Source organism: Zea mays, chromosome 5, assembly GCF_902167145.1.
Source record: "Zea mays cultivar B73 chromosome 5, Zm-B73-REFERENCE-NAM-5.0, whole genome shotgun sequence".
NCBI classification, from domain to species: Eukaryota; Viridiplantae; Streptophyta; class Magnoliopsida; order Poales; family Poaceae; genus Zea; species Zea mays.
The window spans coordinates 210329555-210344750 of NC_050100.1; the positions used below are offsets into that span (position 1 = coordinate 210329555).

A 15196-nucleotide genomic window follows, 5' to 3' on the forward strand; every position below is an offset into this window, starting at 1 on the left:
CCAGTGAGCTTGCCGTGCTTATTCGGCGAAGGGGGAAGGGGAGCTCGCGGAACTGGCTTCTGGCTCCACCGCCTGGCGTAGACTTGCAGATCTGGCCTCCACGAGACGACACGAACGCTCCGATAACTATGCAAGATGAACAAGCAAACATACAAACCAGCAAGTATACCAACAAATATTTAGTATAGTGGTCAGAATAGCGATGTATGGATGGGTAGAGTCTTAAGTAGAATCTGTGTCATGTGGTGTTGTGATATTACTGGTGGTGGAGCGGAGGTGCTTACCAGGAGGGTGGACTGGAGGCGAAGCGACACTATGCGTGTAGCCGACAGAGCGGAGTAACTGAGTGGGTGGGGTGTTTGCCTTGGCTGAGGGTGTTGAGTGTGTGTGGAGAAGGAGAGGGTAACTGGGTGTATTTATAGCTGGGTGTATGTGGTGTAGCACAGTGAAGTTCACTGTTGGTGAGAATAGTGACGAATGAATCGTCTAACTTAGTATGAACAGGAGAGTTATAGGCAGAATATGGGACAAGAGTATTTTGGGAGTTTTCTGGAATATGGACCAGGCTTAAGGGATGACATGGTTGGATAGGGAATAGTTTGATAAGAATTTAGAAACAAGAATTATTGGAATCTGAGTTTGGAAGCCTGGTTCAAAGGAATCTCAAAGTTAAGCATGCTCAACTTGAAGAAACCTAGGATGGGTGACCAGATGGGAAGTTCCCTACTGGAAGGAAAATCACAGTCACCGAAGTTCGTATGACTGGAATATGGGTCTGGCTGGTCTTAGGTGGACTGGACAACATGGTGTATGAGTAGTTGAAATTTGGGGTGATCGGCTAATCGATGAATAGTAACGATGAATAGTGACGACGAAAAAGTTACTAGGTATCATCGATGAGTAGTAACGATGATGAATAGTAACACTAAATAGTAACGATGGTGAATAGTGTCAGTGAATAGTAATGGTGAATAGTCGTATGAACGAACGATGAACGATGAATAGGAACTATGAACGAACGGACGAACGATCGAATGATCGGACGAACGAACGATCGGAATTTCGGCAGCATAACGGCAGGACAAAGATTATCTGGAAGAACGATGAATAGGGACCATGAACGAACGATGAACGATGAATAGGAACTATGAACGATCGATGAATGATCGAATGATCGAATGAACGAACGATCAGAATTTCGGCAGCATAACGGCAGGACAAAGATTATTTGGATGAACGAATGGACGAACGATCGAGTGATCGGACGAACGAACGATCGGAATTTCGGCAGCATAACGACAGGACAAAGATTATCTGGAAGAACGATGAATAGGGACTATGAACGAACGATGAATAGGAACTATGAACGAACGATGAACGATGAATAGGAACTATGAACGAACGATGAACGATCGAATGATCGAACGAACGAACGATCGGAATTTCGGCAGCATAACGGTAGGAAAAAGATTATTTGGACGAACGAACGGACGAACGATCGAACGATCGGACGAACGATCGAACGATCGGACGAACGAACAAACAAACTAAGAACAGGGGACGAACGATCGAAGAACGATCGAACGATCCTTGTGCTAGTGTGTGCTTGTGTGGAACATGGAGTGGTTGTGTGTGGGGGGGAAGAGAGTTGCCATGAAATGGCTTAGGGTGGGATGAGAGGAGGCCCTTGCCCCTCTATTTATAGCCATGGTGGGGGGATTAGGGGGGAGGGATGAGAGGATTAGTGGGAGGATGAGATGATTAGTGGGAGGTTAGCGTGTATTTGTCTTGTATAAGTGAGATTTGCTTGTAGAGCTCACCGTATGACACTAGAGGCATACGTATACCTATGAGCATGAGGAAAGTTATGAAGAAAATATTTGTAGGGACTTGAAAAATGATTCTGAAGGTATTTCTCAAGAGGAAAATACCTGGAGATATGTCGGTGGAATATTTGGGCAGTATTTCTGGAAAGAACTTGAAGAGGATCACTAGGGAAATATCTGGGCAGTATTTCTGGAAAGAATTTGAGGGGGATCACTGGAGAAATATTTGTAGGATATTTGAGGAGGATTTTGGAGAGAATATAGACCACTATATTTTATTTGCTGATATCAACTTGCAAACAAACATTTTGAAATGAAATTTGAAATTCATTTTGAATTTAGAGCAAGTTTGAGAAAATTTCAGGATTTGAATTTTTGGGATGCTACACGCGGCATCCTCCAGGAGATTCTTGAGCTCTCCCTGGATACGCCGCCCCTCGGTGGTGGATGGTTCCGGCATCGCTCGGAGTAGTATTGCTGCTGCAGCCTGGTTCTGGCCGACCCCACTGGAAGCCGAGGGCAGCCTTGCCCTGGCATCGTTGGCGATGCAGTGCTGGACGTCCTGAGCCAGATGACGCGCCTCTCCGGCTGGTGCTCGGCCTGCCCCCTCCTGCCCGATAGTCTGCTGGAGCTACACAAGTTGTCCTGCTTCCTCGTCGAGCCTGGCCTGCATCTCGCGGATTTGCTCGAGCTGTGCGTCCTGACCCCCCGCAGGGACTGGGACCACAGCTAGCTCCTGAAGGATGTCAACGCGAGGCGCAGGCCTAGGGGGGTCGCCGTCCTCCAGCATACCAAGATGGTTGCCTTCGTCGAGACCCCCTAGATCGACGTGGAAACATTCGCGACTTAGGCCACAGTCCTCGTCGCCGAGGCTGTGGCTACTATCGGAGCAATCAGAGAGGCAGTAGTCACATGCGGTCATGAAGTCCTGCATGGCACTGGGGTTATCGAGCCCGGAGAAATCCCAACAAGAGTCGGGCTCGTCATCTTCCTCGGAACCCGGGGGACCGTAGGTCGAGACGGACGTCAGTCGGTCCCAGGTTGACCGCATATGATACCCAGGAAGGTTTGGATATGCCTTTATGAAAGCATCCACCGAAGAGGGGTCGCTTGGTGGGTTAAAGCTGAATCTAAAAGGCACAGGATGGGAAACGGACGGTACCTCTTGATCGACGGATGGTGACGAAGTCGCGTCGGGGACGGACTGCACCGTTATCTCAGGTACGAGGATAACGCCCAGCAAGTCCTTCGCGAGCGTGCTAGCGTCGTTCGTCTGCTTGGGGTTGGCGTGTTGCGGGGAAACGACGCTCGTCTTCATCTCAGACGCGAGGTCAACGCCCGACGTGTCCCTCGTTGGGGCGCCGACGCCGTCGACTCGCTCGACAACCGATGAGGTGTCGCCTCCTACTTGGCCATGCCTGCCCTGCCTCCTCCTCCGTCGGCGGGGGAGGTGACGGGACAGACCCGGATGTTGCTCTTCCGTCACGTGGGGAAGACGTCGTCGATTCTGCCGCCGGCGGGCGGGCTGACGGCCGCCATTGTCGTTGTCGCGCGGCGGAGGAAGGAGTATCATGTCGTAGCTGCCGTCGAGGGACATGAACTCAAGACTCCCGAAACGGAGCACCGTCCCGGGTTGGAGAGGTTGCTGAAGACTACCCATCTGGAGCTTGACGGGAAGTTGTTCGTCAACACGCAGCAGGCCCCTACCTGGCGCGCCAACTGTTGGCGTTTCGACCCCGGGGGGGCCCTGGACCGACGAGTAAATTGTCGCTGCGTGTCCCATCCCAGATGGGTCGTCGCGAGACGGAACACAAGGGGGGAAAACAGCAAGGGGAAATCGCGGCCTTCGTGTTGTCCTGCGCCCAGGGCGGATGCACTTGCAGTAGGGGGTTACAAGCGTTCGCGAGGGAGAGAGAGAGAGGGCGCGAGCCTTGTGCGTCGGCCCGTTCTCCCGCGCGGCCACCTTCTCGTACGAGAGCCCTGGACCTTCCTTTTACAGATGTAAGGAGAGGGCCCAGGTGTACAATGGGGGGTGTAGCAATGTGCTAATGTGTCTAGCAAAGGGGATCCAGAGCCCTATGTACATGTCGTCGTGGCTGTCGGAGAGGTGTTGCTGCCCTGTTCATGTGATGTCGTGGCCGTCGGACGAGCGCTTGAGCCCTGTGGAAGCACAGCTATCGGGGCTGTCGAATCCTTGCTGATGTCTCCTTGCTTCTGTAAGGGTCTGAGAACCGCCATCGTCATGGAGCACGCGGGGTGCCATCATTACTTGTTTTACCGGGGCGAGCCAGATGGGACGCCGATCTTGTTCCCCATAGCCTGAGCTAGCTAGGGGTAGGGTAATGATGCCCCCCCTGTGACGTGGTCGGTCCGAGCCCGAGGTTGGGCGAGGCGGTGACTCCACCGAGGTCGAGGCTGAGTCTGAGCCCTAGGGCTCGGGCGAGGCGGAGACCGTCTTCCGAAGTCGAGGCTGAGTCCGAGCCCTAGGGTCGGGCGAGGCGGAGACCATCGTCCGAGGTCAAGGTTGAGTCCGAGCCCTGGGGTCGGGCGAGGCGGAGACCGTCTTCCGGAGTCGAGGTTGAATCCGAGCCTTGGGGTCAGGCGAGGCGGAGTCTGTCTTCCGGAGTCGAGGTTGAGTCTGAGCCCTAGGGTCGGGCGAGGCGGAGTCCGTCTTCCGGAGTCGAGGTTGAGTCTGAGCCCTGGGGTCGGGCGAGGCGGAGCTTCTTATGGCGCCCGATGCTGGACTTAGCTGCTGTCGGCCTCACTCTGGCGAGTGGCACAACAGTCGGAGCAGGGCAGGCGGCGCTGTTTTCCTGTCAGGTCAGTCAGTGGAGCGGCGAAGTGACTGCGGTCAATGCGGCCTTGTCGATTGAGGAGCGTGCGTCAGGATAAGGTGTCAGGCGATCCTTGCATTGAATGCTCCTGCGATACGGTCGGTTGGCGTGGCGATCTGGCCAAGGTTGCTTCTCCGCGAAGCCTGCCCGAACTGGGCCTCGGGCGAGTCGAAGGTGCGTCCGTTGTTTGAGGAGACCCTCGGGCGAGGCGTGAATCTGCCTTGGTCTACTGTTCCTGCCCGAGGCTGGGCTCGGGCGAGACGAGATCGTGTCCCTTGAGTGGACGGAGCCTTGACCGGAATCGCGCCCATCAGGCCTTTGCAGCTTTGTGCTGATGGGGTTTACCAGCTGAGATTAGGAGTCTTGGGGGTACCTCTAATTATGGTCCCCGACAAAAACAAATATGAATACTAGAACAGTAGAACTGGACAGTGGAGAGTGGACAATTCAGATTTCAGAACATCATAGAAATTATGAACACTAGAATTATCAGGCACTCAGATAGTCAGATCACATTTCAGAATTAAGAATTCTGATTTCAAACTTACTAGTATATAAATGCCAAGTAGGCAAGTACATAACAGAACTACAGACTTACTATTGACCTAAAGCAGTAGAGCCTCATCCAATTGAAAAGCAGCATCACTAGCAGCCCCTCCACCTGACTCAGATTCTTCTTCCTCATCCACTTCTCCTTGAGTTTGTACTGGCTGTTCAGCTGGATGATCACTACCATCTTCATCATCATGATAACTACCATCTTCTTCTCCAACATCTTGAGTGTTCCTTGGACGCTTCCTAGTTCGAACATAGGTCCTTGGATGAGGCTGAAAAGAAGAGGTCCCCCTAACCAGACCACCAGCAGCCCTAGGTACATTTCGGCCCCAGAGACCCTCTGCTGCACCCAATGCTTCATCAACAGCAGCCCAAAGATTACCACTATCAGATTCCTCATCAACCCATTCATTTTCCCATTGAAACTCTTCAAGCACCAGTGGGTTCCTTTTCTTGCCTTTGGAACTGAGCTCTCTTATTTTTGCGAACCGATTTTCCATTTTCCGGTTGTAGCTCACATACGCCAACTTATTCAATCTTTGGTGCTCTAATCTGTTTCTTTTTTTGTATGGACCTGCACATGCGCATACATGAAATCAGCAACCATTAGAAACAATACTACTCATATAAGGCCTATTTTATTGCTGCAACTCCAAAAGCATAAATAATACTTACTTGGGCAAAGTCACTCCAATTTCGTTCACATCTAGATGCTGAACAACATAGGCTAACCATCCTCTTTGCTAAGCATTCTAGTTCATATGCTAGGCCACCATAAGCTCCCCACCAAAGGACTAAAAAGGCAGCTTTGTTAGTTCATTAGCAAACACCAAATAACTAAATATAGTGTGACTGAAATACAAAAAGAACCTATGATGATTCTCTCTCTCTCTCTCTCTTATTGCTCCTTGCTTTGAGAAGCACTCACCTTCAGACCTCTCATAGTCATCCGCTTGCTTGCTAATTTTTGTTTGCTCATCATCATCATTGTTCATCTTCCACATCACATCATTGAACATGGATCTAAGTCTAGCAGCTTGTCTCCTATCTTTATCCCTTAAAGCAAAGAACTTGCTCGGATTCAAGTATAGGGCTGCTCCATATAGTTTTTGCTCCATTTGATTTTCCCATCTTTTTTCAAAGCATGATAGTACATCTGCTTGCAATCTTGGCTTATCTTTCAATGACTCCTTTATGGTGGTTTTTGCAACATCCATTGCTGCCATGATTTCTAGGGTTGCTAGTGTCTCATCTCCATCAGTAATCCTTAGAGCAATGAGGAGTGGTTGTGAAGCCCTTAGACAGTTTTCCACTTTTTCCCAAAATGGCATAGAAAGCACAATTCTTGTGATTTGCCTCCCTTCTTCAGTGTTGGGAAACTTAGTTAGGTGCCACTCATCACTGACAAATAAACTCTTTAGACCATTTCTATGCCTAAGCATGCTCGCCAATGTCAGAAATGAGGTAGCAAATTGAGTCACACCTGGCCTAACAAGATCACCACCTAGCTTCTCTCTCATTAGGTTGTGAATTCTACCATGCTTGTAAATGAACATCGACACTTTCTTAGCCATATTGATGCAACTATTGAAGTCCTTGATCTTTCCAATGTCCTCTAATAGCAAATCCAAACAATGGGCAGCACAAGGTGTCCAAAACAAATGGGGGATCCTATCCATCAAGATTCTCCCTGCAGCTTTAAAATTGGCTCCATTGTCTGTGACAACTTGCACCACATGCTCTCTTCCAATCTTGTCAATTTGCTTCTCCAACAAATCAGCCAACATGTTAGCATTAGCTACCTCACTTGAAGCATCAACAGAAGCTAAAAAGTAGGTCCCTGCCGGACTGTTTACTAGAAAATTGATCAAGTGACGGTGTGATGTGTCGGTCCACCCATCAGACATAAGTGTGCAACCATATTCCCTCCAAGATGCTTCATGCTTCGACCTCAACTCGAATGTCCTCTTAACAGCCCTCTCAAGCCAAGGCACCCTAGCTTCATGGTATGATGGACCACAATATCCAGGACCATATTGCCCAATAGACTCCAACATAATCTCCCAACTTCTTGACTTGAATACATGCAGTTGTATCTTATTTTCATAAAGAAAGTCAGCTACATGGTCGTCAACTATTTGTTTAGCTTCTTTTCCCTTTTTTGTGCAGTGCTCTAGAGTAGATTGAGACGTTTTGGATTTATGCCTCTCTGCAACTACCTCTTCTGGTGACTTGCAGAGCATGGAAGCAATCGACTTTGAAGGCTTATGAGCAATTGGTTTTGTTGCTGCAGAAACAACAAACGATGTCATGGTACTCTGAGCACTTTTCTTCTTAGCTTGCTTGCATTTTGTCCCAGAACTAGGTTCTGCAGCTGCAAACTCTTTAGTTGCATCTTCTTCTTCATCCACATTGATCAAAGGAAGAGCCCTTGAATTCATTCTAAGATAAGCAAGCATATCCTTTGACACCAATTCCGGAACTCTTGCACATTTAGTTGTGTCACCAAATCCACCAGCAAGGTGCTGTTTGAACCGCTTTATTCCTACAGGGACTATCTTCTGATAGAAAATACATTGCACAAAATATTTCTTTGTGGGATCTGGCCACCATCCATAATTCCATCCAGGGTCTTGTGATCGGGCCTTCCTTTTAGAATCAACAGCTTGTGCAGCCAGAGCAGGGGGCAGTGCTGCAATAGCCTTTTCAGTGAGAGAGGCAGCATCTGGAGCAACCGATGAAGCAGTACCACCAGCACCAGTACTACCACCAGCAGATGCTATCGTGGCTAGGATAGCAGCCACATCACCACCACCAGTGCTCTCTTCTCTAATGTATGAGTCTCCCATGATCACCTCAACAGCTGCTGCACGTTCACGGCGCCAACCCCCTCTACACATTCAGAAATAACAAAAGAAATTGAAGGAAGATGAGAGGAATTCAAGAGTTCCACATCGAAACACAGTAGACAACAGATCAATGCATCAATGCATGTACCGACGGATGATGAACTCATGTTGTTGCCTTGCCGATGCTCGCTGTAGGTTGTTGGGCCACCGAGCAGGGTGCAGGCAGGTTGCTGGGCCGCGACGCCGAGGATGGTGAGCACTGACTCACTTAGCCGCCAGAGAAGGTGAGCAACGAGAGAGGTGAGCAGCCGTTGAGCAGGGTGCAAGGAGAGAGGTGAGCAACCGCCAGAGAAGGGGAGAGAGGCGAGCAGGGTGCAAGGAGAGACCAGCCGCCGGAACAGATAATTTGGAGCAAGGCAGCAAGCAGCCGATAACTCTATTTACTTAAAACCCTAAGGGTTACACTAAATGGGCCTTAACTAGACGTCCAGCCCAAAGTAAAAAAAGGCCAGCCGCCAGCCAGAGAATAACTAGTTGTCCACAGATTAATTGGACGATTAATCGTCCTCGGTCGACGACTAATCGGACGACTGGACGATTAGTCGACCTAATCGGGTCGGATGCCCTGGTCGGTCCACTAAAACCGACTAGATCGACTAATCACGATTAGTCGGACGACTTGAAATTATTGCTCGAGACTATACCCATCAGACGTGTTTAGTGTCGCGCTACTGTGCACATCATATATCACATAACTAGTTTCAGAAACTAGCCGTTGAAAGACACCGACGTGCCTGGTGCCACTGACTACGTTGAGTGGAGGTGCAACAAGTAGTTTCACCCCTCAGAGCTATTTATACCCCCACTTAGTCATTTGAGATGTCTTGCATCTTCCAACGGTTGAAGCATCTACTTGAGAGTGAGGAAGACCCTTTGCACAAAGAAAAACTTGATAGTTTATAATCATGCGATTAACGACATTATTAATGCATAGAGAGGGACTTATGGGCAACCCCTACCCTCATTAGCCTTGGTTTGTTAAAGCGAGAGCTTAGTGCTTGTTACTCTTGGTAATCGGTATCACATAAATGACTATGTGGTGTTGTGATCACCCGGATAGATTAATTTTTAAATGTATTTCTTGATTGTCTAACTAGCTAGGTGTTTTTAGGTTGTTACGGTTTTTATTTATGCTTAAGTATAGAGTATAAAACATAATGTCTTGTGTGTTTTGTTCGCTTGATGGGTATGGATATAGGCTTGGAGCCGGTAACCATTATATTTACATTTATATATAATTTTAGTTTTTACTATTTAAATGTGTGAGAGAAGAGGTGTCGCACGACGACGGTAGAAACAAGTGACGTTAAATATCAAAACTAAATAAATGTAATGTGAGCCTTTTATCTTCAATTAGATATTCAGCATATATTTAAGATGATTAGACTAAAGATAATTTATTATATTTTTTAATTAATATAAAAAGTAATGTTTTTTAAACTAGCATTAAGATCTGACAATGATATTGCATTTTTTTTTGACAGTCGATGAACCGACCCATCCTAATTCTGGCTCCGCGCGCGAGGCAAATGTAACATGCGAGCACATGGAGCCACCCAGCCATCACGCCTTATCATTTGGATTGCCTTCCTGGTGTCTGACCCCTTCCAGTTTCATGGCATCCTCACGTCACGCGCGATCGTTCGATGCCTACTACATGTCGGCATGCACAACTGACAACACGATGATGACTTGCAATCAGGCTCGGGGCAATGGAGATCGACGCCCGTAGGCCCATACCGCCAGACCCGATGTCCCAGTGCCTACAGACGCACAAGCACATGCCAATTCCCAATAGTGCCATGATGACATGCACTTTCTAGTCTGAGGGCATCGGCTCTGGTCCCCTCCCAAAATTCTACCAGTATACCCTCCCGAAGCTCACAGACGTGACAGATCAGAGTCAAGAAAAGCTTCTTCCCGAAAATTTGGAACCAAAGAAGCGACTGTAGTGTACGGGCACAGTAGAGAGATACTAAAACGGTTCTACAAGCATAAGAGACAACTAAATACGCTTATACAACATCAGATCGATAGAACATACGATAAATTCGTATAGTGGGAGATGAAGTATCTGTTGCTACTTGATTTACGAGCTAGATACATGTCTTTATAGAGAAACGGTTATACGATTTTTTGCAAATAGCTCCTTTAAACACCTTAAGAATCTCTACGTTAATCACCACTGTACATATCCTACTAACCTCGTACGATTCTGATAGAATATCACAGCTTAATCTCTTCTAGACTGTCTTTAATTCCTAGGACCGCCACTAGATATAAGGTTGTCTCAAGAAAGACGCTACACCATGCCAATTGCCACCAACCAAAGTTACCAAACGGCATCTCACGAAACAGCTTTATATCTACAAATTTAATAGTCACTAATCGGCTATATTATTCGGCAACGCGGTAAATAAGGGCCAGTGCCAAGGATTAGTGGGCAACGCAAGAGAAAGAATTTATGGAGGTAGCGAGCGAGAGATAAGATGAAGTCCGAAACATCTAAGAAGGGAGAAATGGGATAAAATGGCTAGAACAATGAGGGGTTGAATGAAGAAAAATATAAGGTCCCGTTTGTTTCCTTTCATTTTGAGGAATTGGAATCTTACTAATGGAATATGCTATTTTTTTAAGAATGTGACATTCCACCACTTTCCAAAGTTATCATATTAGCCCATCTCAAATTCACGGGGTGAGAGATGGAAATTGATTCTATAGATTTACATACTATTTTCCCGATGCACAACTTATAGCACACTCTTCTACTTGCTTCGATATAACATAAATGTAGTATGTAACTATCTATCCTATATGATTTAGGATAATATTCAAATATATTACACATATAAATATATGAACTTAATTAGTTTTATCTAAATTATAATTATTAAAATGGAATTCAATTCCAACGAAACAAACGGGCCCTAAGAGACGATCTCTTCACGAAGAGTTCGTTCTCTACACGACCGTTCATACATATTGTTCCTTAACTATATTTATAATCCAAAGATTCAGGATTATATCATACATACTTTTAGATGTCTTTTATACTATAAAAAAACGATTCAGGGTCTCTAAATTGTACATGCCCTAAGGATATTCTCAATAGTAGTTTTATGGTGTTTTCATGCGTATTTAATAGTGTCATATCATATAAGAGGATTGAGTTTCATGGAATGGAATTGATTTTATGGGGATAAAGCCATGCTAACCCGTTTAAAAGATTTTGAAAACCGTATTAAACCTCCAATGGAAGTGATTTGTTTTGTCTTCACATATTTTTTTATTGGTTATTGAGTCTCAACATTTAATTAAGCATTTTATATGATACGGTATAACATTCAAGAGGAATGACTTCCATGAGATTAAATTAATTTTATGGGGACGAAACCATGTCATCCCGTTTCCAAGGTCGTGGAAACCGTGTGAAACCTCCATTGAGGTAATTTATTTCGTCTTTCACATATTTTATTGTTTTTTTGGTTATTTAGTTACAATATTTAATTGGTATATTAATCTATAAAATAGTGAAATAATATTTTGTATTGAGAGACATTATTAATTTCATGGCACTCATGATGTGACAGTATTGAAAAAATATTATAAATTTCCCATTGAGAATATCCTAAAATATTGAAGTGAAATTTTTATCGAGAGACTTTGTTTTTTTAGTTTCATAGCACTTTTGATTATATGACATTGTTAGAAAGAGTGCTACAAAATTGCCATAGAGAACAGTCTAAAAATAGTTGGTTTAGAGCATATAGAGTTCCTAAAATATTCTTTTAATTTTAAGGGGAGTTTGATTTGTAGAGACTAATTTTTAGTCATTCTATTTTATTCTGTTTTAGTCTCTAAATTGTCAAATACAGAAAATAAAACCGAGTTACAGTTTCCATATTTGATAGTTTAGGGATTAAAATGGAGGGGTCAAAAATTAATCTCTAGAAATTAAACACTCCCTTAGTTAAACCTGCTCCAGTTATATAGCAAGGAGCTAGAATCAAAAGGTCTAATAAAATACTAGTAAAAAGCCAGCTTCATGAGTCTACAGTCTACACAGATCGATAAACAGACATGGATAGAGGATACAGGAGAAAAAGGTAAAAGAGGACAGATTGCACCAACAGCTAGCAGTGACCCTGTAGAGAGATCATGCCAATAAAGACCAAAACTTTACACCATTTCCATTTGGACCACCGTAAGAGGTCCATCGCCAGCCAGATGCAGTGCCGACCAATCAGTATCAGTAGAACTGTAGAAGAGTGAGCTCCATGGTACACATGACATGAGCCAGGCACTCAAAGAATATCAAATCTATCTGTACCACCAGCCTTCAGTTGCCAAGCTGCTACTATGTCCGAGCTGATCCAAGGGTTACCTTCTCAAACCGTTTGATCTCGCCAGCCAATCGCTTCATGTTATCGTCGTATACATAGGGAACCCCTTCGAACATCGTCTTGCTGCCGTTCGCTGGCATTGGCACGAACTCACGGCAAGGCTCTCCCATGACGTTGATGGAGTCGTGGTAGTGGTAGTATCTGATCAGGCCCTCCGTCTTGTGGGTCGTCCTCCCGTAGAGGTTCTGCGACATGTGCACACCGGCTGAGTACACGTTCCGGCCCTGGATGACGTACTTGCGATCCCGGCGAACTTTGGTGATCGAGTTCCGGAAGACGAGTTTCTCAAATCCCCATTCTCTGCATATCAATAGCACACACTTTAGCAAACACAGCGAAGTGGCACATCTTGATGGAAGTGGCACTGAAGACTCGTCATGCCAGATCTTTTTCAGTTTCTATTCCTATGGAGGTTATTCACATTTTTTTTTCGTTTTTATTAGTTATGATGTCGTTTTCATTTGTGCAACATTTCCCATCTTGGAAAAATAACATTTTTCCTGGGCAAGTTGCTGTGCAACTTTGAGAACAGAATTTAGCTAACACTGCGTTTGGATGCTGGTATTGAGGCCCAGATTTTGGAATTGGAATTGGTAAAGCCGAATTTCAGCGTTTGGATGCTCACGGAATTCGGAACTGGAAATCCATCCCAATTCCCCTGGTATTCAACTACACCTGCACCCCCTCCCCTTCAATACCAAGCCCCCCACCTCGGTATTGCTCAGAATTCAATTACACCCGCATCCAAACAACAACATTGGTATTGCAGATCAATTCCATTTCCCTCAGATTTGGTATTCCTAGATCAATTCAATTCCACCACGTGAATGCCTACATCCAAACGAAGCATAAGGGAATCTAGCCAAGTTCATGCCATGTGAGGGATGCAAGGTCACACACAACAACAACAAGGCTACCAAATTAGTCAACAAATTGCATAAACAATTAGCCACCGACTTGCTTTCTTAACCAATCCAGTAAGAATGTCTGTTTAATTAACCAAACTGGGATAGCAACAGAAATCAGAGTTGCATTAGGCCTGAACATGATGATTCCTACAAGGAACGCAATCCAGGACGACCGCAGCAACTGGGCTAATTTTCAATGAAAAATGCTGCATGAATAAAAAAACATGCGAGGAAACAGGAAGGCAAACCTTGAGTAATTCCTGCTCGGATCCTGCAGGCAGAGCTTGCTGGACATGGGATTCTGCTCAATGGTGAACTGAGAGTAACCCGAGAGCTGGCCGATCACTTCGGCGAGCTTCTGCCCGTTGGGCAGGTAAAGGTACTCGTCGACGTCGAAGAAGAAGGTCCAATTGGCGGCGTGCCGGTACCGGTGCAAGCAGTCGTTCACCACCAAGAACTGGTTGTAGTAGTATCCGTCGTACTCCGCCTGCGCCCGGATGTCCTGCACGGTGACCCGGCCGGCCCTGACCCACGGATCCAGCACCGCCTTCACCTCCGGGCTGATGCCGCCGGCGTCATGGAGTACGAAGTGCGACCTGGGCCCCAAGAAGCGCGCGTGGTATGCCACCCACTCGCGCACTCGGCTGGCGCTGAGGTTGCCGTATAGCGACGAGCCGCAGTAGAGGTAGTCGTACTGGAACGGCGGGCTGAAGCGGGACTCGTCGTAGGAGCCCGGCGCCTCCTCCAGCGCGACGAAGCGCTCGTGCCGGCGGGAGGCGGTGGAGTAGTAGGCGTGGACGAGCAGCTTGCCGCCGGCGTTCCTGGCGTTGGGGTTGGAGGGGAACGTGCAGTTGACGACGACCACGGTGTAGACGCGGCCGTAGCCCCAGTCCGGGAGCATCTTGTACGCCTTGGTCCGGACGGGGCGCGGCGAGGGGTCGCCGGCGGTGGGGTTGGGCAGCCACTCGCACTTGAAGTAGGGGGTGCCGAACACGTGGGTGGGCTTGGACGCCAGCCCCACGATGGCGAACGTCCGCGGCCCGCCCCGGTACGCGCCCATCTGCACGAACAGCGCCGCCGCGCTACCGTACGGCCGGAACACGCGCTTGTTCGGATCTTCCGGCCGCGCCGGCCTCGCTGCCTTTGCCAACCACACCGGGGCAGCATTTGCGCCGGCGGCAGTAGCTGAAACAGCCGCCGCCGCCGCCGGTTGGTCCGTCTTTGCGGCAGTGCTGCTGGTGGTATCAGGAGAGGCGAGGTCGATGGCAGCGGTTGTGGGGAGGAGGGTGCAAGGGGGCGAGGCGGAGGTGCGAGCCGCGGTGAGCACGGAGCCGTAGGGCTGGAGCTGCCAGAACACGACGAACAGCGTGAGGAAGGCGAGCGAGGCCACGAACGACTTGATGTCGACGCATGGGATGGCAAACGGCGCGCCGCCACCGCCACCGCTCGCGTCTTTCCTCGTGTTATACTTCATGGCCTGTAAACACCCCCGTTCCCGATTCTCGCCTACAGGCTACAGCTACCCGCCGGGCAAGCGAGCAACGCGAATATCCCCGTCCCCGGCCAGATGAGCTATGAAGCACGGTCGGAGCTGGGCGCCGCGCACTCGCCCTGTCTTTCTTGGCAACCAGCCTGCGTGCGGGTGCGGGCAAAACAGGAGCCCGGATCGACGACGATAGAAGGACAAAAAAGTAAGGGGATGCGAAGAATGTGGGAGGCGGTGGTGGAGGAAGGTGATGCGGGAACGGGAATCGGGCGGTC

The 15196-nt window shown here is 47.8% G+C and overlaps 1 protein-coding gene across 1 annotated transcript; it reads right to left on the bottom strand.

Moving 5' to 3' along the window:
* Positions 1-12141: 12141 nt before the first annotated feature.
* Positions 12142-15196, bottom strand: LOC100278639 (uncharacterized). The gene is made up of 2 exons (NM_001372463.1): positions 13684-15196; positions 12142-12827 (listed from the first exon to the last, which is right to left on the bottom strand). Exons 1-2 carry the CDS (start codon positions 14907-14909, stop codon positions 12482-12484), a joined length of 1572 nt encoding a protein of 523 aa, NP_001359392.1. The 5' UTR covers positions 14910-15196; the 3' UTR covers positions 12142-12481.

Coding starts and splice junctions, on each gene's coding strand:
- LOC100278639 (NM_001372463.1), bottom strand. CDS start 14,909: ATGAAGTATAACACGAGGAAAGACGCGAGCGGTGGCGGTGGCGGCGCG. Junction 12,828..13,683: donor CCGAGCAGGAATTACTCAAG/GTTTGCCTTCCT, acceptor ATTGATATGCAG/AGAATGGGGATTTGAGAAAC.